Source organism: Tursiops truncatus, chromosome 10 (genome assembly GCF_011762595.2).
Source record: "Tursiops truncatus isolate mTurTru1 chromosome 10, mTurTru1.mat.Y, whole genome shotgun sequence".
Taxonomy (NCBI): Eukaryota; Metazoa; Chordata; class Mammalia; order Artiodactyla; family Delphinidae; genus Tursiops; species Tursiops truncatus.
Genome location: NC_047043.1, coordinates 22,197,937 through 22,221,879, shown reverse-complemented (window position 1 = coordinate 22,221,879; position 23,943 = coordinate 22,197,937). Strand labels below are relative to the sequence as shown.

General features: G+C 44.9%; 1 protein-coding gene and 1 long non-coding RNA gene across 3 annotated transcripts; one reads left to right on the top strand and one right to left on the bottom strand.

The window, feature by feature from the left end:
• Window positions 1-1,432: 1,432 nt before the first annotated feature.
• On the bottom strand, window positions 1,433-6,465 carry LOC109551489 (uncharacterized). Of its 2 annotated transcripts, none has more exons than XR_002178261.3 (3): window positions 5,968-6,465; window positions 4,356-4,453; window positions 1,433-2,957 (listed from the first exon to the last, which is right to left on the bottom strand). It is a non-coding gene; the product is annotated as an uncharacterized lncRNA (long non-coding RNA). The 2 variants fall into 2 exon arrangements; XR_012334375.1 differs by having other exon boundaries at window positions 6,226-6,465.
• A 184-nt stretch (window positions 6,466-6,649) lies between these two features.
• TRIM27 (tripartite motif containing 27) lies at window positions 6,650-23,499 on the top strand. Its single transcript, XM_004330846.4, has 8 exons — window positions 6,650-7,351; window positions 8,559-8,654; window positions 10,160-10,390; window positions 15,922-15,944; window positions 18,261-18,376; window positions 18,496-18,528; window positions 20,294-20,320; window positions 21,843-23,499. Exons 1-8 carry the CDS (start codon window positions 6,932-6,934, stop codon window positions 22,436-22,438), a joined length of 1,542 nt encoding a protein of 513 aa, XP_004330894.2. The 5' UTR covers window positions 6,650-6,931; the 3' UTR covers window positions 22,439-23,499.
• Window positions 23,500-23,943: the final 444 nt, after the last annotated feature.

Genomic DNA, 23,943 nt, shown 5'->3' with positions numbered 1-23,943 from the left:
GGTACGCGGGCCTCTTACTGTTGTGGCCTCTCCCGTTGCAGAGCACAGGCTCCGGACGCAAAGACTCAGCGGCCGTGGCTCACGGGCCTAGCCACTCCGCGGCATGTGGGATCTTCCCGGACTGGGGCACAAAACCGTGTCTTCTGCATCGGCAGGCTGACTCTCAACCACTGCGCCGCCAGGGAAGCCCCAGCTCTAATATTTTTATGAAGGTTTTATCATCCTGCGTTCTTGGTATTTGTGTAGTCAGGAATTTGGCCTCATCTAAAGAGACGTCTGGCCTTTGTCTTCTTCTGGGAGGTAACTTCTAAACACTAGGAATTTCCCTAGTGATAGGAGTATTATTCCTGGTGGTCCCCTCAGAACACAACTGAGAGTTTAGCTCATGAGATGACTCAGCATGGGGCATACACATACTTCTCAGGTCTGTTTCATAGGGACTTTTGGATTTTGACTGAGGGAAGATGTTGGAAAATGAAGGAGAGAGGGAAAGGATGAGGGCCAAGGAGGGTTTGGCCCTGGCCATGTTTCACATGATGTCTAGGACAGCATCGTTCCCTCTCACTATATTTGAATCAAAGTGCTGGGCTAGGAGAAACATAGCCCTGACCAAGTGGGACTATTTTTAAGTTACGCTCGTAAATAAAAAGCTATTGTGGAGTAGAAGAACCTTCTGAATAGGACAGCCTTCAAAGACACAGTGATGATTTGCCTTGATTTATCTGGGATACTTCCTATTTCCACCTGTTGTCTTTGTACAATTATTAAGAGCACCCACTGTCTCTCTCAAAGGTGTTCAAGTTTGGACAATTAATTAAATGGCCACCATTTTAAAAAAGGGGGTTCAGTTATTTGGGACAAGTGACATTTTGTCCTTTCTCCATCCTGTCTGGATTATGAAATTCCAGCAGCCATCTTGGACTATGACATGATCTTGAGAGTTAGGTACCATGCCCAAGAATGATGGAGCAGAAAAACAGAAAGTGACTAAACCACTAAGGATGATGAATCTGCCATACTAGCCCTGAATTGCCTTCTTCTGGTCTTCTTTTACATGAGGGAGATAAAAACCCTTTTTTGGGCTTTCCTATCATATGCAGGAGAACCTAATTGTAAAGGATATAGGGCCCAAGTGACTAAACAGTCAGAATAGGGGAAGGTGATGTAGCAGATCTTGTGGATGTTTCACCAGCATCCAGTCTAGTCCACTGCATAGTACCTAGGAGGTCTGCAGAGTTTTGACTTCAAGGATGGGTCTCGGCTGGCATTGACCTGTGAGTATCATCTTAGCCCCCTTGCCACATTAACTGGTTCAGGGGTGGGTAGTAAAAGCCAAATGTAAGCCAAGCAGCCCATAGTGTTCCTTTAAACACAGGGCTTTGTTTGACTGGAAGAAGACAAGACATGGAAGTTGTGATGTGCAGAAAATTTTAAAAACTTTTTATTCTGAGATTATTGTAGATTCACATATAGTTGTAAGAATAATAGAAACCCAGTATACTCTTCACCTAATCTCCTCCAATGTTACTATCTTACATAAGCATAGTACACTGTCACAATCAGGAAATTGACATTGATATCATCCACCAACCTTATTCAGATTTCACTTGTTTTTATATGCACTTGTGTGTGTGTGTGTATTTAGTTCTATGAAGTTTCATCATGTGTAGATATCACATGTGATTAACACCACAGTTAAGATACAGAACTGTTCCATCACAAGGATCCCTTTTATAGTCACAGACACCTCCTTTCCCCCTTCTCAATAAACCATAAACCACTACTCTGTTCTCTATATCTATCATTTTGTCACTTCAAGAATGCTATAAATGGAATCATACAGAATATAACATTTCGAGACTGACCTTCTTGACTCAGTATAATTCCCTTGAGATCCATCCAAGTTGTGTATTTCAATAGTTCATTCCTTTTCATTGCTGAAAAGTATTCCATGATATGGATGTGCCACAATTTGTTTAACCACTCATTATTGAAGACTGTTTCCAAGTTTGGCTATTATGAATAATGCTTTATGCAAACTTTTGGTGTGAATGTTAAGTTTTCATTTCTCTGGGTTAAATGTCCAATGACATATAGATTTGAGACTCAAAACTGCAGCAGCCATTTGGCTACCTCATCAGAGAAACCTCCTCTGACCACCCAATATAACGTAATGCCCCAATCACTCTTCATCCTCCATATCCTGATTCATTTTTCTTCATGGATCTTTCATACTATGTATTTATTTCTTAGCTTGCCTATTATCCATATTTCTCCCTAGAAAGCAAATCCATGAGCCCAGGAACTTTGTTTTGTTCCCTGCTGTATCCTGGAGCCTAAAAGAGAGCCATGGTACACCCTCAACAAACACTTAAATGAATGAATGAATGGATGGATGAATGAATGAATGAATAAATCTCAGACATCTTTCCATATTAGTATATAGAGATCTAACTTATTCTTTTTGGTCCCTGCATAGTATTCCATTGTAAGACTGAATAGTATTTTCATTAACTTGTCCCCTATTGAAGCATATTTATATTGGTTCCAGCATTTTACAAATGCAAACAATGCTATAATGACAATCCTTATACAATCATCTTTTTTTAATAAATTTATTTATTTTTGGCTGCTTTGGGTCTTTGTTGCTGCACACAGGCTTTCTCTAGTTGCAGTGAATGGGGGCTACTCTTCCTTGCGGTGCACAGGCTTCTCATTGCAGTGACTTCTCTTGTTGTGGAGCATGGGCTCTAGGCACGTGGGCTTCAGTAGCTGTGGTGTGCGGGCTCAGTAGTTGTGGCTCGCGGGCTCTAGAGCACAGGCTCAGTAGTTGTGGCGCACAGGCTTAGTTGCTCCGTGGCATGTGGGATCTTCCCAGACCAGGGCTGGAACCCATGTCCCCTGCATTGGCGGAGGATTCTTAACCACTGTGCCACCAGGGAAGTCCAATCAATCATCTTTGTACAGATGGGAGAGAAAAGGAGTAGATGGTTCAAAGAGTATGTGCATTAAAATTGTTTTTCTTAAGCTATTACTAAGTTGCTCTCAACAATGTTCTCCAAATTTACCCTCTCATGGTATACTGGAATGCCTGTTTCCTCATGTTCTCACCAATACTGAGTATTGTTGAGCTTTTTAGTCTTTACTCATTTCATAAATTAAAAGCAACATCACATTAATTTATTAATAGTGAGTTAAACTTCTTTCCACATGTTTATTAACTTGTTCTTTTCCCCTGTGAAACAAGGCAGGACCTGTGGGGCCCTCCCTGGTACAAACCCTTCCTGTGTCCATAGACTTTATTCAGCCTCCTTGAGCTTCCCTGAGTTCTAAAGAGCAGATTCAAACAGTTGCTAATCAGGGAAGGGAGGGAATGAAGAAGGAAAGGAAGAGCAGTCACGAAACAATAGTGCACCCTTGGGGCAGGGTCCTGGTTCCTCCTCAGAATATATATGACAACATATATATTGAGTTCTTCTGCCAGAACTAAGGTCCTCACCCAGGTGGAGGATGGTAACTTCAAGCTGAACACAAGATTTCTGGAGCACTGCCTGTCCTGTTACCTCACCACCAACCAATCAGAAGAAAGTCACACACCCTGCAGGCCTCACCCCAAATTTTGCCTATTAAAAACTTCTCCTCCAAAACCATTGGGGAGTTTAGGGGTTTTGAGCACGAGCCACCCATTCTCCTTGCTTGGTCCTGCAATATAAACCTTTCCCTGCTCCAAACTCTGACATTTTGGTTTGCTTAGCCTCACTGTTCGTCAGGCACAGGAACTTGGGTTTGAGAACAAGATTTGGGTTTATTTCTCGGTTCCCAGTCTATTCTATTGATCTATCAGCTTATTCTTACTTTAATTATTGTAGCCTTGTGTTTTTCCTATTTTTTATTTTTATATTTCCAGACTAACTTTAGCATCACTTGGTAAAGACAGATAAAAGAGGAGAGGGTGGAAGCAGAAATATCTTAGGCCTTATCAGGTTCTCCTCAGTTTGGTGCCTGGAAGAAGAATGGTCCAAGGAGAAAGGGGTCAACAGTGTCAAATGCCTCAGGAACATTAAGATAAAGGCTGAAGAGTATCCTCTGGATTTAGCCAATACTAACAGAAATTACTGGCACCCTGAGGGCAGATAGGTTGTGTTGATAGGGAATTTATTTTTAAATAGGTGGGAATTTATTTTAAAATAAAACACTTTATTAATAAAAATTGTATTTATTAGTTAGGTTTAGTTTCCGTTGCATATGCAGACAATCCAAATAGGTGGCTTAAACAGGACAGTTGCTTTAGTCTCTCTTACATATATAATGAGATGCAGGCACTCTGCAGTGAATAAGGACCCAGGCTTCTTTACCTTTTACTATATCATCTTAGTGCAGGCTTCCATCCTCAAGATTGTCTCATGGTCCAGGACAGCTGGTCAACCTCCTACCATCACGTGCACATTCCAGGCTGGAAGAATTAGGAAGGGGGAATGTTAAAAGGGTATGCTTTGCAGCTGAGTAGTCATCGTTTAAGAAGCATTCTCAGAATGACCAGCCAAAACCTTCCACATAGATATCACTAGCCACCTACAATCTCAGGGCCATGTTGAAGTGTGAAAGAAGCGCTAGGTGAGTTGGTGTTCCTGAGCACATCCATAACCAGCTGGACAAGATTTCATACAGCAGAGCTGCCTTCATGAATATACCATAGTATTGGCAGTAAAGGCACCTGGAAAGTATCTTTCAGCTGGGCATATTGCTACTTGGAATAAAACTTTAAGGAAGGAGTGGAGATTGGCTATAAAGTAGTCAATGACAGTCCCTTCCATATTGTGTTAAGAATGAAAAGCACTTATTAAAATAAATAGCTGTACCAGAAGTCCCAAACTGGAGGTGAGGAGGTCAATTTCATCTTGCAGAGATGATTTTTACAATTTTTAGTTAGTTTCCAACACTTGAAAGTCAATCAATTTCACATAAATCTCTAGATTTCTGCCTTCTCTTGAAAATCAAAGATTTGGCAACATGCTGGGCTCACATTCTCAATAAGAAGTAGCTGCCTCATCTGCCCTCCAGTTATTCGCTGTCCCCATCTTTCCCTGTTGTGACCCTGGACTGGCCTGCTCATTTAAATTACCTTCTTGTCTCCAGTAGGCATTTGTGTTTGCACCCTTTACAAATGAATAACTGTGATAAAGATAAGAAGTACGCATAAAATGTGACAGTAGAATCATTAAGTTAATTGATTATTAGTCTAATAATTCAACAAGTGTTGAAGTCCTTTCACGTGATTAAATCTATGTGCAAGGCATAATGGAGATCATAGAAGGTCTGGAGAGAAGTTTCTGTCCTCATGGAGTTACTAAAGCATCTGATCTCAGTTTATTTATGTATACTTTATACTTGACATATAAAGTATGCTGGACTATGTGAGAGCACACATCACTTCCTATTCTAAAAGTGTGCCCTGAATTAGAACCTTGACAGACATGTAAGAGTTATTGAAGTGTTATGTAAATAGGTTAGAGAAAAAGACTAGAAACAGGGAAACTGGTGGAATTGGTCACATTCAACCAGTCACTAACTCATTTAAAACACATTTGCAAACTGACATTGTTGAAATCATTTACGTCAAAGTATAGTAATGTAAATTAAATCAACACAGGCAAGCCTGCCCAAATTCAATTAAATCTAGAGGAAGGACAATACCGAGAAAATAGCAAAGGAAACGAGGAAACACCAAGGTAGGGATGAGGGAACAACGCAAATTTTTTTTAAGTTTACTGGATAATGAAAAGAGCCTGTGTCACCCACAGGATTCCCAATCTCCCTATACTTCAGGAAGGAGCAAGCATGTTTAGGTTCTATTCAACACAGCTCTTTGCAGTGGGTACTTTACTATTTTAATGGATAAGCATACTTAGGGTTTAAAAAGTAAAAGTTGTAAGGAAGTCTCCCTCCTTGCTGGGGTATAATTATTACCATTTCATCAGAGAGGAAACTGAAGCTCAGAATTGTAAACCAGTTTGCTTAGGCACAATAGGAAGCAGCAGAACTGGGCTTGTCTGTTTCTGTCACAGAAATGTTGCCGCCTGATAATTAAGCCTTTCTTTTTCGAAACAGAATTGCGAGCGCCTGTAAATGGGGTTTGTTTGATAAAGCTCCTCACAGGCCGGGCGGGGCTCAGTCTGCAACCCTCATCCCTCCGGCCTCCCGGGGAGGCCAGATGTCTCTTCTTACCACACCAACACAAAGCTAGCTTTCTCTCGCCTTTGCTGAGGCGTGGGCACCAGACAGGAAACCCAACAAAAGACCAGGGATCCAGGCCCAGGGCCGCCGAAGCTCGGCGGCGGGCCCGGAGCGTGCAGGCAGGGGATACCCTGTCCCCGCCGCACCCCGCGGACACCGCCTGCCTCTGTAACCGGTATCCAAGGCTCCCGCGCCCGCGCGTTCCGCCCCAGGGCGGGCGGCTAGGCCTCCGCGGACCTCTGCGGAGGAAATCATCCAGGCCTGAATCCAGGAAATCTTGCCGTGCGCAGGAGGCCTGAGCCAAGCCCCGCCCCCGAGCCGCCCCTTCCGCTCGCGCCGGGGTGAGGTCTGCTGGGCTGCCGGGATCCGCTCGGACGCGGCCACGTTGTCCTGAGCCTTCTGAGCGCCTGGCTCTGCGAGTCCAACCGGCGGCGCCCGACCAGCTGCCCCCTCGCATAGCCGCTGGGCTAGGTGGGGTCGCAATATCCCCACGCTCCCTCGGCCGGGCGCAGCGGCGCCGGGTTCCAGCGCGCGGGCGCGTCTGGGATCAGGGCCGGGGAGGAGCCGCCCTCCGGCAGCCGGGCTCGCTTCCCGGCGCCGCCCAGAAGCAGCGAACGGGAGGGAGCGCGGTACAGCTGGGCTCCGCGCAGGGCTGGGCGCCGGGGCCCATGCCCGTGCGCCCCTGCGGGCCCGCGCCATGGCCTCCGGGAGCGTGGCCGAGTGCTTACAGCAGGAGACCACCTGCCCCGTGTGCCTGCAGTACTTTGTCGAGCCCATGATGCTCGACTGCGGCCACAACATCTGTTGCGCCTGCCTCGCCCGCTGCTGGGGCGCGGCGGAGACCAATGTGTCGTGCCCCCAGTGCCGGGAGACCTTCCCGCAGCGGCACATGCGGCCCAACCGGCACCTGGCCAACGTGACCCAGCTGGTGAAGCAGTTGCGCACCGAGCGGCCGTCGGGGCCCGGAGGCGAGATGGGCGTGTGCGAGAAACACCGCGAGCCCCTGAAGTTGTACTGCGAGGAGGACCAGATGCCCATCTGCGTGGTGTGCGACCGCTCCCGCGAGCACCGCGGCCACAGCGTGCTGCCGCTCGAGGAGGCGGTGGAGGGCTTCAAGGTGAGGGCCGGGCGTGCGGGGCGGGGAGGGGCCGGAGCGCGAGTCGGACAAAGGGAGGAGAGAGCCAAAGGGGCTTCCTTTTTTCCGCCTAGAAAATGGCTGAGCCGGACGTGTGGTTCACAGCCGTCATTTCCTCTCTGTCCGCTCCAGAGCCTCGGCACTCAGATTTGGGAGGAAAACCTGTAGCTGGTGAGGAAGCCAGAAGTCTCCCCACCCCCACTCTCATTTCCTTATGTGCCTCTATGTTTACCCGCTCACGGGCACATTATACATAAAGACGGCCCATGGACACCCCTCTTGACGGTATAAAAGATATGCGTAAAACCACGTCCACAACGACAAGCTTCAGAGACGCTCGCACTCCTGTCGGCTCCTAGATGATCTGAGACAAAACACAGTCGGACGTTAACTGGCTGTATACACATCAAGCAGAGGCCCATCACCTCTCCATTCCCCAGCACTTCCCTGTGCTCCGTCCTCTTCTAGAAGCTCACGGAAAAGAACGAGCTCCTTACTACCTAAGTCATTTAACCACCGTGAGACTCATAGGAGATAACACAGTTATGAAGATTGAGTGAAATAAAATGATGTGTGGATCCCTTTGTGAACTCTTGAACCAACAGACTGGCACAGCTAAACAATAACGTGGAAACAAAGTATTAAATATAAAACAGTTGTAAGGCAACATTCAAGGAGTGCATGATCTGTGTGTTTGAGGACTGCAGGAATATGTACACAATTATGTACATGTTTAAATGTGAGTACATTCATGCAAAATTATTCACTTAACATTTATGGTGCTTTCAGAAATATTCTTTTATTCACACTGGTGATAACCCTCTAGTAGGTTGAGAAGGTGGTGTTTGCCCATGTCACACCAGAGGAAAATAAGAGAAGTTAAGTCATTTTCTCAGTACGCGTCTGTGAAAGAGCGACAACTTAAAGCCTCCTAGTCCATTCACCTTTCCACTAAGCCATGCAGTATCCTTCCAAGGGCAGGTAGGTGACCCACCATTTAAGATACAAACTACCAAAGGAGAGGTCTGGTGACCCCTGTGCCCTGGTGATGGCAGTATGGTCCAAGGATAGGCTCTAACCAGGAAATTGGCATCAGGAATGTGGGTTGCACGTGTGATAAGCAGAATAGCCATATTGATGGTATGGTCTGCCTAATCTTGAACTGCCCACCTGTTTTTGCTTTTCTTAGGAGCAAATCCAGAACCAGCTGGACCACCTAAAAAGAGTGAAAGACCTAAAGAAGAGGCGTCGGGCACAGGGGGAACAGGCACGAGCTGAGCTCTTGGTAAGGTTCTTTGGAATTCACAGGTAATATCAGTTCTGCCTGTCACTCTCTTTTTTTTTGTGAGGCTGTTAAGCACCCCTTAACCTTGTGCAGTCACGTCGCCCAGAACTTCTAGGTGTGGGTGGAACAACCTTATATGGCAGTTGGGAATTCACCTGGAGAACCAAGGGATTCCCTCCCACATTTTGGGGGAAAGATGGAATAGCTGAGTTTAGAACCGCTAGAGATCTGACCTATCAAAAGTTTAATCTGCTAGCTTTGTGCAGATCAAGGTTGATCCCTGACAAAGCTAATACAGGTGAGATTCTTGGGCACAGTTAGCCTCCTTTGTACCATTCTGCAGACAGTTGCTGACAGTGGCTTTCTGTAAGCCCGCCTGTTGCTTCTTGCTGGAATGTTCCTTTTCTTGACAGTTCAGTTCTGAACTTTTCAGTTTGTTCCCTTCCCCTAGTCTCCCAAAGCCTTAGCAAGTGACTAATGTGCTGATTTGTGATAGGGATATTTGGGGGTGTTTGTTCTGGAAAAAAAAATAGAGACTTTTATAACATATACTTATATGTCTACCATCTAAGTGTTTAAGCCTCTTTTGAACAATAAATAAAATATTACAAATTCCCATCCATTAGAGGTATTTGCATCTGAAAAGCAAACTCTTAGACTAGTAGTGTCTAGCACCATCTTGTGAGAAATTTTGTCAGTCCTGGCCAGGGCGTAGTATAGAACTTTTGGACTAGGAACTTATTCCCATGATGCCATAAGATCCCACCACTTGTTCTGCTCACAGAATCCACTGAGACCTCAGCTGCCTTTGCTTGAAAATAGGTCTGACTGAAGGAGAATCTTCTAGTGAGCCTGGGTGGACTTAAATCATTAAGCACACCACTGTGTCCTCTCTGGGGGGGATTGTCAAAGGGGGGAAACAGCCCTTCTTTGAGAATCAGGGCACCTGGACATACTTCTTGGCTCTGTCAGTAGCCAGTTGAATAGATGGAGAGAGTAATACTACCTCTCTAGGCCTCAGTTTCCTCACTTGTGAAATAGGTAGGTTGGACTAGACTTTTGGTTCTTCAGCGAGGTGAGTACTGCCCTCTCCTCCTCTCCGTGGTGTGTGGGTGTTTGGTTGGAGTGATTGGGGAGGGTTGGGCAAGGATGCTAAATGTCCTGCAATGCAAAGAACAGTCCCATGCAGGCAGAATTGCCCCCCCCCCACCAGGGTGCCAATGGCATTCTCTTTGCAAAGCACTGAATTAGTTGAGCTTTAAGGACTCTTTCATTTCTAAGATTATATTGTCTTGTTTATGCATTGAAAGACTTGTCCCTTTCAGTATAAGTATAAGTTCGTGAAAAGGATTTATAAGCAAGGTGCGTGTGCATCACTGTTGCACAGTAAATAGTATACCTGAATGAAATGATGAGGTCTTGGGGTGGATAGCCAGGGGAGAAATATGAAGGGCTCTAGAAGTAGCCTTTCCTCTCTTCACTGCCCTTGCCTGTCATCCACACAGAGCCTGACCCAGATGGAGAGGGAGAAGATCGTTTGGGAGTTTGAGCAGCTGTATCACTCCTTGAAGGAGCATGAGTATCGCCTCCTGGCCCGTCTCGAGGAGCTAGACTTGGCCATCTACAACAGTATCAATGGTGCCATCACTCAGTTCTCTTGCAACATCTCCCACCTCAGCAACCTGATCGCCCAGCTGGAAGAGAAGCAGCAGCAGCCCACCAGGGAGCTCCTGCAGGTGAGGCTTAGCGTGCCCTGCCAAGACAGCTCCTGCTAAAAGGTCTCCCTTCTCTCTTTGCCAAGCAGTATCCAGGACCCCCAACTGCCTTGCCAACTCTGTGGGAGTAGCAGGGGCTTGCCAAGCTCTCTGTTGGGCATGTTGGAGGGGAAATGTACAATAGAGGACCTGGTTGACACAGCTTGGGTCAGTCAGTTGCACTGTCTCATGGAAAGGGTAAAAGGGAGGCCTAATGCCCAGGCCTGTCCTGCACTGATAAGTGGTCTGATCACAGGCCCTCGACCTCTCTGGGCCTCAGTGACCTCATCTACTCATTATGTAATGAGGGGTTTGGCCCACATGTCATTTAAAGACCCTCCTCACTCCAGTTACCCTGTAATTTTTTTTTTTTTTTTTTTTTTTTTTTTTGCGGTACGCGGGCCTCTCACCGCTGCGGCCTCTCCCGTTGCGGAGCACAGGCTCCGGACGTGCAGGCTCAGCGGCCACGGCTCGCGGGCCCAGCCACTCCGCAGCACGTGGGATCCTCCCGGACCGGGGCACGAACCCGTGTCCCCTGCATCGGCAGGCGGACTCTCAACCACTGCGCCACCAGGGAAGCCCTACCCTGTAATTTTAACATGTATGTGTGTATTACCACAGCTACAAAACAAACGCTTGAGTGGGAGTGGTCAGCCCAAGCAGTCTTGTGATTTAATCTTGGTAGTGCAGGTGATAAAGCTGCAATGCACCCAACCCAGGAAGACCACTGGAAATGAGCTGATGCCTGACTGTCATTTGTTCATTCAGTGCATATGAATTGTCTATTCTGGGTCAGGCACTAGTCTAGGCACCGGAATTAAGTGGTGAATAAGCTCTCCTGAAATTTAAATTCTAATGTTGAGATAATATGATAAAGAAGTGAGCAAACAAGTATCATTGGTGTTGATAAACGCCCTTAAAAAGGGGCTGATAGGATAGGGTTAGGGTCAGCAAATTATGGCCCGCCACCTGTTTTTGTATGTTCTGCAAGCTAAGTATTCTTTTTACAGTTTTGAATGGTTGGGGAAAAATCAGAAGGATGTTATTTCGTGATATGTGAAATTATATAAAATTTGAATTTCATTATCCATACTTTTTATTGGAACACAGCCACGCCCATTCATTTATGTATTGTCTGTCGCAGCAGAGTTGAGAAGTTGTGACAGAGACTGTATGGCCTTTTCCTTAGAAGAAGTTCACTGACTCCTGCTTTAGATTAAAACGAGAAGTCTTAATCTTGAGCCTTAACTAACACCAGTATTTAATTGCCAGGGAGAGAAGGAAGAGCTTGCAAAGCGAACAGTTGACCAGAGAATGTGGCAAGGGAGGAAGAATGTTTCAGGAAGGAGGGAGTGGACAACAGAATCTAATGCAGTTGAGGTGAAATAATACAAGGGCTGAGATACATTTGGTTTAAAAACATGGGCATCATTGATAATCTTGATAATAATCATTATCATCTCAATGATTTTCATCTCAGATAATCATTGATATTCTGCCACAGTGGAATAATTTGGTCAGGAGCCACATGAGGGAGAGTTGTGGTGACAGAGGGTGAATGGAAACTGGAAGAGTAAATGACTATTTCAAGAAGTAAGACTGTGAAGGAGATATTAAAAAAAATACTCAGAGATGAGGTAGGATTGTGGGGCTTTATGGGGAGGGGATGCTTAAAGAAACTAGCTAAACATATTTTAAAAGAAAATGTGGAAAGGAGCACCTATGTTGTAAGGATTCAGGTGAAGAAAATTACTGAAGCTATAAGGATGAACTAATCACTAATGTGCTGTTTCTGAGAAGGCAGAAGGGAAAGGTGACTAAAGCATATGTGTGGGACTTAGTTTTGGAAGATCCTCTGTTGTATGGGAAGAACGGACGGTGGGGGCAGATAGATGCAGGCATGTTGTGCACTTTGGTAGCTAAAACCCATTGGCTTTTTTTAAAATAAATTTATTTTATTTATTTATTTTGGCTGCATTTGTGTCTCCATTGCTGCGTGAGGGCTTTCTCTAGTTGCAGTGAACGGGGGCTACTCTTCGTTGCGGTGCGCGGGCTTCTCGTTGTAGTGGCTTCTCTTTGTTGCAGAGCACGGGCTCTAGGTACACGGCTTCAGTAGCTGTGGCTCGCGGGCTGTAGAGCACAGGCTCAGTAGTTGTGGCGCACAGGCTTAGTTGCTCCGTGGCCTGTGGGATCTTCCCGGACCAGGGCTCGAACCCGAGTCCCCGCCATTGGAAGGCGGATTAACCACTGCGCCACCAGGGAAGTCCCCCGTTGGCTCTTATTCTCTTTTGAAATTAGAAAAGCAGGACCATCTGCTCCCATTGAGCAGGGATTAGAGAAAATATGAGCTTTGAAGAATGTGGGAAAGTTCTGAAATTATTGTTTCAGAGTATGGGAAAGCCATCTGGTTTGTGAGATGTATTAGAATTACTTGGTCAGTGGACGTCAGTTTATACTGGGACTTGTCTGCCCAGTTGTGTGACCTTTTCTTGTCCCTGCTTTTTCAGACTGTTACTGCTCTGGTGCCAGGCATAGGGAGAGCAGGTAGTTGGGCTCATCCAGGATTAGGGCTTTGCAAGATTTGAGCTTTTGTTTTGTTGTTTTTTGGCTTTTTGATTGTGATAAAATATACATAACCTAAATTCACCATTTTAATCATTTCAAAGTGTACAACTTAGTACATTTAGTAAACTCAGTGTTGTGCAACCATCACAGCTATGTAATTCCAGAACACTTTCATTACCTCGAAAGGAGACCTCGTACCCATTAAACAGTCATTCTTCATTCCTTTCTACCCAGTGGCAACCACTAATTTGTATCTTTATGGGTTTGCCCATTTTTTTAAGGTAGAAGGTATTTGTGAGAATATTTTTGAACACATGGACCGTGAAATCAAAACTGGGTGATAGGGACTTCACTGGTGGTGCAGTGGTTAAGAATCCACCTGCCAATGCAGGGAACACAGCTTCGAGCCCTCGTCCGGGAAGATCCCACATGCCGCGGAGCGACTGCACCTAAGCCCGTGAGCCACAACTACTGAGCCTGTCCTCTAGAGCCCGTGAGCCACAACTACTGAGCCTGCATGCCACAACTACTGAAGCCTGTGCGCCTAGAGCCTGTGCTCCACAACAATGAGAAGCCCGCGCATCGCAGCAAAGAGTAGACGCCACTCGCCACGACTACAGAAAGCCCGTGTGCAGCAACTAAAACCCAACACGGCCAAAAATAAATAAATAAATTTATTTTTTAAAAAAAAACTGGATGATAAGTAAAAGTAGAGAAAAAAGAGGGGTTGTGGGCTCCATGGGGAAGAGGGGTCGTGGTAGTAGTCATTTGAAAAGTAAGCTGAATCTTACTTAATGCGGGAAAATTAGAGCATTCCCACTGAGGTCAGGAAGTGGGCAAGATGTTCACTATTGTCTACCTGTATTTAACATTGTACATATGTATACTCACACAGGAATATTAGGCAACTGTAAAAAAGAAATATACCTATGAACTGATACAGAGTGGTTTCTATAATATATTGGTAAGTGAAAAAAATCAAAGTGCAAAATATAGAGTGTGCTACTTTTTGTGTAAGACAGATGAGATAATTGGAAAATACATGTATCTGTTTATTTTTGCAAAGGGAAGACTGGAAGGATAAATCAGAAAATAATGGGAATGGGGAGAATGTGATGAGAGGAGTTACGAGAGTGACAGACTCTCTCTGGCCACATCTCGGATATTTTGAGCACCAATATAAATAAGAACAGTGATGGATTATAACCCATTGAATAAAGTACGAATTGATGGGTCCATACTAATAATAAATAAGGGAAAATTTTTCCTTCCAGTAGAATGTTGACTAAGTAATGTAGAAGGAATCTTTAAAATTTATTTATTTATTTATTTATGGCTGCGTTGGGTCTTCGTTATTGCACGTGGGCTTCCTCTAGTTGCTGCGAGCAGGGGCTACTCTTTGTTGTGGTACGCGGGCTTCTAATTGCAGTGGCTTCTGTTACGGCACACGGGCTCTAGGCCCGTGGGCTTCAGTAGTTGTGGCAGTAGTTGTGGCCCATGGGCTTAGTTGCTCTGTGGCATGAGGGATCTTGCCAGACCAGGGATCAAACGGTGACCCCTGCATTGGGAGGCGGATTCTTAACCGCTGCACCACCAGGGAAGCGCTAGAAGGAATTTTGAAGGTGGAAAATGATCATTTGGCAACTATCATATTAAAAGTTAATTTAGACAATAATTATTGACAGATGCTAAACCTAAGGGGAGGGGGAGTTTGATAGGGACTGGCATATTAACATAATTTCAAAGTATCACTTTTAGATTACTTGTTAATTACAAAAGGAAAAATAGCTATAAAATATCACCAATAAGGGACAAGTGAATATCATGTTTATTTAGAAGCAAACAGCATACACTAGTCAAAGACGGTACAGCTTGAGGACTTCCTGAGTGGTGCAGAGGTTAAGAATCCGCCTGCCAATGCAGGGGACACACATTCGAGTCCTGGTCTGGGAAGATCCCACATGCCGCGGAGCAACTAAGCCCATGCACCACAACTACTGAGCCCGCTCACCTAAAGCCCGTGCTCCGCAACAAGAGAAGCCACCTGCAATGAGAAGCCCACGCACCACAACAGAGTAGCCCCCGCTCGCTGCAACTAAAGAAGGCCCGCGTGCAGCAAAGACCCAACACAGCCAAAAATAAATAATAAATAAATAAATGAAGTAAAAAGAAAAAAAGTACACTTTAGTTTAATCATGACAGCAATATCTGGGAAACCCAAATAGAGAGATATTCTATAAAATAATTAGCCAGTGTTAAGGCAATGTGTCACAAAAGCCACTCCAGACTTATAGACACATGTCATCATAAAAATGCAATGAACGATCCTGGATTACCTGAGTGGGGAGGGGAGTAGCTGTAAAGAATATTAATAAGACAATTAAATTAGGTTATGGACTGTTGATTATACAAATGTATCAATATTCAGCTTCCTGAGTTTGATAACTGTACTATAGTTATATAAGAAAATGTACTTGCTCTTAGGAGGTACAGAATCATCAAGGGGTAAAGGGATATAATATAAACAATGACCTCTCAAATAATTCTAAAGATAAATATGTCTGGGAAAAAGAGTATACAGGAGCTCTTTGTGCTAGCAGCTTTTCTGTGTATTTGAAATGATTTCACAGTAATACGTCAAAGAAATCAAGCTAGACAGGCAGGCAGTTGTGGTCCAAGGGTGGGATGCTTGAGTCAGTAAATTTGAAATCTTGAGATCCTTGACCAGTGTGCAGGAGGAGAGCGCAGGAAGTGCTAGAATAGCGAATAGTGTGCAGCCCAGTTTCCTCTGCCCAGTTTTTAGCTCCTGGACCGTGAGTTGTGCTCCTTGTCTCCCTGGTTTCTCCCAGGAGAGCCACCCCATAAGTTGGGTTTTCAACAAACATCTGTGAGAGAAAATGGAAGTTAGGAATGATTTCTCATGCTTATCCTTTTCCTTTCTCTTATAGGACATCGGAGACACGTTGAACAGGTACAGTTTTCTCTCTCCCCCGTGCTAAATCAAGCCTGAAAAGATTTTCCCTCATACTTAGAAATTCTGGAAGGAGCCCAGAGCCTGAGGACATCTTACCAAGTTGACACATGTCCCTTCTGTCCCTGAACCGAGTCACTAGTGTGCAAAGAACTAGATGGAGTGCAGCTCTTCTCAGTAAAACTCAGGAATTATTGACAAATTATGAGGGTAAGGGGTGGAGTAGGGGGTCCATTTAGGAGGGTGCTGGTGATTTATGAGGACACGTCTATGGAGAGGGTAGAGACTTACAGGGACTTAGGCAAAGTGCAAGGGTATTTTATAGTTTTTGTTTCCTAAACATTTCAGAATCCTTTCTTTTTTGTTATCTCTGTCTCTCTGTGTCCCTGTTTCTGACTCTTTCTTTTTTCTGTAATGGGGAAAATATGGTCTAAGAAAAGGGAGACCAGCTCAGAGTTATATAATGAGTGATGAGTTACCTGGATTCTGGCTCTTGTTCTCATTATTTCTCTACTGTATCATCAGATGGAAAGTGAGGAAGAGCTACCTGGGAATTGGGACATGACCGAGCAGGAGAAGCCCAGAATGTGCAAGAAGCCAAGATTAAATTATGTTTTCAGGGTTGGATGGCAAGGACAAATGGGATAGGCCTTGGGGGGCATAATGTTTCATACCTACTGGGGCGGAGCCTGACTTTGAGGGAACTGAACTTTGAAGCTAATTAAAACCCTGAAGGGTGAAAACCCTCCAGAGGAAATGCAGCTTGATTATGCGGGAGCATTGGAGGAGATATGGGGGGTGGCATATAGATGGGGTTGGATGGCTGGGAGGGCTGGGTGGACAGAACTGTTGATAGAACTGAGCTTTCTGAGGCCTGCTGAGATGGGATGGTGATGAGCTGGAACTTGCACTAGTCCCTGCCAAGTGACCCCAACAAATACTCCCTTCACTTTTACTCCTACTTTAACTTTTTGGTACCAGTCTAGCTCTGAACGAACAGGGAGATAGATCCTTTAGATTCTAGCATTTGGGGACGTTAAGGTTTGGGTTTGGCTCTCTCAGTTAGGAAACCCCAAATTTCATTGGCGTAAGGCTTAAACATAATTTTAAAATTTCGTCACCATTAAAAATGTGCAAGTAGGTAGCCCAGGGCTGGTTTGGTGGCTCCAGGGATCATCAGACTCTGAGGTTTCTTTCCATTTACCCTTCTGCCATCTGTAAGATACAGTCCTCATTCTTACAGTCCAAGATAGTTCCTAGAATGCTAACCAGCAGGAAGAAGATAAGTCACATCACATACCTTTTTATTTTATTTTATTATTTTATATAACCAGGAACCTTTTTTTAAAAAAATAATAAATTTATTTATTTATTTTTGGCTGCATTGGGTCTTTGTTGCTGCGCGCGGGGTTTCTCTAGTTGCGGCGAGCGGGGGCTACTCTTCGTTGCGGTGCACGGGCTTCTCATTGTGGTGGCTTCTCTTGTTGCAGAGCACGGGCTCTGGGCATGCGGGCTTCAGTAGTTGCAGTACATGGGCTAGTAGTTGTGGCTCACGGGCTCTAGAGCGCAGGCTCAGTAGTTGTGGTGCATGGGCTTAGTTGCTCTGTGGCATGTGGGATCTTCCCGGACCAGGGCTCGAACCCGTGTCCCCTAGCATTGGCAGGCGGATTCTTAACCACTGAGCCGCCAGGGAAGCACCACATTCCTTTTTATGCAGACTTCTCAAATTACCACAAGATACTTCTTACCTCTCATTGGCCAGAACTGAGTCACAAGGTCAAATTTAGACCAGTCAGGCATGAACCCAGTAAAATTTGGAAGATGGGAGAAGGCATATTAGGTGGGCAACTAGCAGTCAGTCTTTGCCATAGACCCCTTGAGGGGGGTGGTGGGTAACTGGGTATTGTCCAGAGAGTACCTGTCTGTCTGAAGATGTCATTCTCTCCATATTTGGGAACCTGAGGATTATGGGTCATTGCCCACCACAAATATCAAGGACTTTATCATGGAATCTAGTGCTTTCTGGCAAGGTCAGGCTTATATTCAGTTTAATTCAGTAAATCTTTGAGGACATGCCATGTGAAAAGCCAGAAGCTAGTACTGTGGAGGAATAAGAAGGTGAATAAGATGTCTCTCCTATTCTGGTCCAGAGGATCATAGTCTAGAAGGAGAATAGGAAAAAGACTAGAGTGGCTGCTTTTAAAGATTGTCCACCTGTGTTGGCCAGTTTAGCCAGGTTTGTCCTGGACCCTGAAAGGTTGTGGAGTTGGGGGAGGGATTCACTTGTTTTTTTGTTGCTTTTTTTTTTAAACTTAGGGCTGAAAGAATCAGGATCCCTGAACCCTGGATCACACCTCCAGATCTGCAAGAGAAAATCCACATTTTTGCCCAGAAGTGTCTGTTCTTGACTGAGAGTCTAAAGCAGTTCACAGGTAACGTAAGAAGAGGGATCCATGAGGGTTTATGCTCTCAATAACTACATTGCCTGAGAGGATGTATTTTCCAGCCAGATAATGGGATGCAAACTAAACATCTTCTTTTCTCTCCTTAGAAAAAATGCAGTCAGATATGGAGAAAATCCAAGGTAAATTTATCTACTTAATGGGCTTTTGACGTTGAAGTTTCCTGGGAAGATGAACACTAAAGTGTGGGAAAATGGGAAATGCGCGATACCCGCTGGCCGGCCTCCCGATATTTTACATCTTCCTTTTTGCTTTGTTAATTTTTTCAATTAATAGCCTCTTGTTTCACTTTGAAGCCTTTTAACTATATGCACTCATTTCTTTTTTTTTTTTTTTTTTTTTTGCGGTACGCGGGCCTCTCACCGTTATGGCCTCTCCCGCTGCGGAGCACAGGCTCCAGACGCGCAGGCTCAGCGGCCATGGCTCACGGGCCCAGCCGCTCTGCGGCATGTGGGATCCTCCCGGACCGGGGCACGAACCCATGTCCCCCGCATCGGTAGGCAGACTCCCAACCACTGTGCCACCAGGGAAGCCCTGCACTCATTTCTTAATCTATATTAATGGAGGAGAAAAATATACAATCCAATAATTAATCCAGAATTAGTTTGATTATTTAAAATTATTTTTAATTGAGAAAGAGAATGAACAGAAACTATCTTAGCTACATTTCATTTGAGCTAGTGTTTGTGGTTATAATTTATAGAGTTTCTGCTGCGTGTAGGCACTGGTGCTGACCAGGAAAGGAGGAATCAAGCAGCACTGATTGAGGCAGAACCTCGAGGGAAGTGGTTAGGAACAGGGATTCAGGAGTCCGGCTGCCTGGGTCCTGCGCCCAGCTCTGCCACTTGATAAGGATTCTACACTATAATTTCCTCATCTGTAGAATGAGGAGGATAGTAGCTCTTACCTCACAGGGTTGTAAGGATTAAGTTAAATTAGTTACCACTTCTAAAGCCTTTTAGAATGGAGCCTGACACGTAATAAACCCTACATTTATGTTTATTAAATAAAATGTTCAAGGTATTTAAGGGATGCTCTTCCTAATACAAAATTTTCTGCTCGTGATCACATATGAGCATACAGCACATATGGCTGTATGCTAAATGCTAAAATTCTAGGCAGCCTGGTAGAATTTGAAATCCTTATATGTAGGTAATCCCTTTTCTCATTTAGTACAAATTACAAATCCCCATAATTCTGATAATTTCCTGTATATGCTAAAACTTTATTTGCATTGTATCTTTTCAGATACATACTTTTTTCATATCTAGCAATGTAGACTTAGGGAATGCTCACAAGCAAAACAGGGAGAAACTCCACTTAATACCAGAAGCTCAGACATGACGTTCCTTGATCTGACTCATTTATTTTTCCTACGCTTCTCCTGTCACTTAAAAGGCTCACTGAGAACGTGTCTATGAAAATGCTTTTTCAACTGTAAAAGCATTTTACTGCAGGTGGTCTTGTTTGCTCCAGCTTGGTAGTGGATGTCACTTGAACCACTCATCCCCTAGAACAGGTTGCTTATGAAAGCCAAGAGTTATCTATGATGCGGACTTAGAACCTCCATCTCCCCCTGCAGAGCCAGCTGGCCCACTGGAGGGTGGAATCCTTAATCTTGGCTCAGTTTGGCCCCATATGCTACCAATCTCGGGCATGTCGTTATTCTTCTGCCCAAAGTTTCCAATCCCTCTTCCCTTTGAGCTCTAGGCTGGAAGATGGAGTCATACACTGTATGAAGAAATCAGTGCATGAGTGACAACAGGGGTTCTGGGGTGTCTAATGGAAACCATTGCTTTATGATGACTCTAACCAAAGCTCCGTCTCTTAGGTATTCCTGGAAATACTCAGATGACTTCTGTAACTTCTTTCTCTTTTGTTTTTTAGAATTGAGAGAGGCCCAGTTATACTCAGGTGGGTGATAGGAGACAAAACCATTTGGAAAAAGGAGTAAAAATCCTTATCAACGTAACTACTATTGTGAATGATTTTGGAAAGTGCCTAATTAGGATCCTTTAGGTTACATGTATGAAAAATGATAATAATCACAAAAAATACATCAGTTGTTTCTATGTGTTTGTAATATCTTTGCTTCAGGGCTGAAACCATGGACCTTTGAATAGGAGGAAATCAAACTCAGGAGCTATGAAGGATTATAGAGGTGAAACTACAGTTTCCAAAAAGTAGAGCACTCCCACTGCTAGTACACTGGTATGCTGCTCTACCCACTTAGCCTTGGGCAGTGTGTGGTTTACAAAAGGCAGTCATCCTTCCAAAACCACTGAGCTCACCTCTTATTCTGAGTGCTAGGGACAGTCTAAGAGGAATCTGCTGTCATCCCTTCTCTGTGCCTCAGAGCAAGAGTTGAAACTCTCCCTCTCCTTGACCATCACCAACACCTCAGGTTCAGAGACACTGGGTAAATCTGTGACCTCATAGGTACTCAGAACTGAGGTTTGTACTTTCCACAGTCACAGGACCGCCTTCTGTTTCATGAGATCGTCCTCATGAACAGAGGGACTCTACATACAACGAGTCTTCTTTCATTGATATCCCCTGGCTGTAATCCATAGTTAATTCTTTCAACAAGTATTACTTGATTACTTTGCTTATGTCTTACATTTCCTAATGTTGCGCAGGGTACTGTAGAGGGAACAAAAGGGCATAAGACACTGACCTATCCTTGGAGTTAAATGTCTGGTTGGAGGTATGAGGTATACCCATGACATGAGGGAAAAAATGGGCAACTGTTGTGAACAGATTTTTGAACCAAAAACCAAGCCTCTGGGGTTCTTGGTCACCTCCACCAGTTGCCTGTCATCAATCTTTTGTGGGAATCAGTCAACCTAGCTGAGCTTTGGTTCAGAGAGAGAATGTTTGGGAGTCTTCCTTCTGAACCAGGCATGAAGAGCAAATGAGAGAATATATGCCAGTGATTTTAAAACAGGAAACCACCACATGATTGTAAGATGCATGTGGGACTAGTGTCTTTATCCGATGTAATGTGAACATTCGTATGTTTCACAGCAGATCTGTTGATATTTGGTTGTAGAGTGCTGTACCACACCCTGTCTATCTAAATTCTGTATTCTGTGAAACTTCTGGTCCCCAAGACTTTTAGATTAAGGGATTGGACATACATTTAAGAAAACCTCAAATTCAGCTTAATAATGGATATTGTGGTTTAAGATGTGAAAAAGCAAATAGAGGTAAAAATTTCAGTACTTTCAATATATCCTAGCTAAAAGAAGTAACTAGCTAATCCAAACAGTAACTTTTGGAATGTCAATTTTAGGATGTAATTGAGTGTAAGATGAATGTGCCTTTGTTGGAGAGCTCATATTCTCTTCTTAGGGGGTAGGAGAAAAGCTGGGTGTTCAGAGTGGGCTTTCCTGGCTCTCAGCTGACCTTCCTCTGCCCTTCTGTTCCTCTGCAGTGGATGTGACTCTGGATCCAGACACGGCCTACCCCAGCCTGATCCTCTCTGATAACCTGCGGCAAGTGCGGTACAGTTACCTCCAGCAGGACCTGCCTGACAACCCTGAGCGGTTCAATCTGTTTCCCTGTGTCTTGGGCTCTCCATGCTTCATCGCTGGGAGACATTATTGGGAGGTAGAGGTGGGAGATAAAGCCAAGTGGACCATAGGTGTCTGTGAAGACTCAGTGTGCAGAAAAGGCGGAGTAACCTCGGCCCCCCAGAATGGATTCTGGGCAGTGTCCTTGTGGTATGGGAAAGAGTACTGGGCTCTTACCTCCCCAATGACTGCCCTCCCCCTGCGGACCCCTCTCCAACGGGTGGGGATTTTTTTGGACTATGATGCTGGCGAGGTCTCCTTCTACAATGTGACAGAGAGGTGTCACACCTTTACTTTCTCTCATGCTACCTTCTGTGGGCCTGTCCGGCCCTACTTCAGTCTGAGTTACTCGGGAGGGAAGAGCGCAGCTCCTCTGATCATCTGCCCCATGAGTGGGATCGATGGGTTTTCTGGCCATGTTGGGAATCATGGTCATTCCATGGAGACCTCCCCTTGAGGAGGTGAACGCAGGCCAAAAGGGCCATTGACCATACTCCTACCCCAGGCATAAGGCATCCTGTTGCCTTGACACTTCCTGCCCATCACAGCTGGATGTCCTTACCACTTTCCGAGCCCTGCAGTGCAAGACAGGATGTCCACGTTCTCTGCCATCCCCTCCCTTCCCACGAAATTGTGAGATGTAATGAGAAGTATTAAGATTGCCCGGAAATAAAAACCACATGTCCACCTCCAGAGTTCCACACTTCTTGGTCTTACACATTACTGGAGGGGATAAAGAATATGGATAATCTTGGGTTCGGAGAGCCATTCAAGATATTTAACACCTTGGCTCAGCCCCACATAGTGATCATGGGTATTTGCTGTCATTTCTGAACTAGGGCTTCTTTCTAAGAACCTAGAGCTGGACTAGAAAGTCCTGTCAGCATGGCTCCCTTTTGTCCCAGTTTTTCCTCCTGGGAATAGTACCTCTACCCCTGATTCCCAATTGGCCGTAGTTTTATTTATTAACTCCATTAAAGAGGTCTATATGTGTTTTGATTAGTTACTGTTATTTTACAATAATGGTGGGAAATGGTCCCACCTCTGTTATGAGATAATGTTCTAATCAATGTGCTCTTTTCTGTCTTTTTGAGGGCTTTGTCAGCTCCCTTCATTCTAATGAAAAGTCTATCCAGGTGCTGGATGCACGTCATCCAGGATAATTTTCTGCCCAGCACCATCCATTGTTCCTACTTCCCCTCCCACTCACATTTGTGGACTGATGGTCAGTCATACACTATCCCTGGAAGGATTCCGGGGCAGTATGCCAGGGATTCATTGACTTTTGTCTCCTTTTCTCCCATCTCCTTTGAGGGATGGGGGGATTTACCTTTCTAATATGTGTACCATCAAGGGGCACTTCCATCCCCATGGCCATTGGATCACGAGGTGTTCCGAGGTCAGAAGACCAAGGCAGATCACTTTGAGCAAAAGCTCCCACAGTGGCTCTGAGTCCCGCTTCTCTTTGGGTACATGCTCCTCTGTTTGAAAATAAAGTGAGTATGGATGTTGTTTACACTGTTGTTGTCTTCTGGGTCTTGGTAGGATTGGGTTCATATGGGTCCAGAATCCCATTCTGGCCAGTATTTTACTTCCAACTGGATGGTAAGAACAGTACCACGTTACTGTTTTCTAATGGTGCTGGGAAAGTAGTGTTGGACATCCACAGCCTGCAGCTTTGTTAATCCTGTCACTTCACTGGGAAAGTGTTCTTTCAAGTCCTTTTTTATAACAGTGGGGTAATGCAGCAATGCTCGGTGTAGATCAAAGAGCCCAGAACTTGCTTCCCAACTCAGAAGCAGCAGCCTAAGCCCTTGGGGGCATGGAGGTCACCACGTCCTAAGGAGGAAGGATAGGCTGAGAGAACAGCTCCTTTCCAGGGTATTTGGATCTTTCCTGCTTCTGGACATGGCATCAGAAGACAAGATTTTGTGGTCTTACTTAGTCCTGTACCCAGCATTG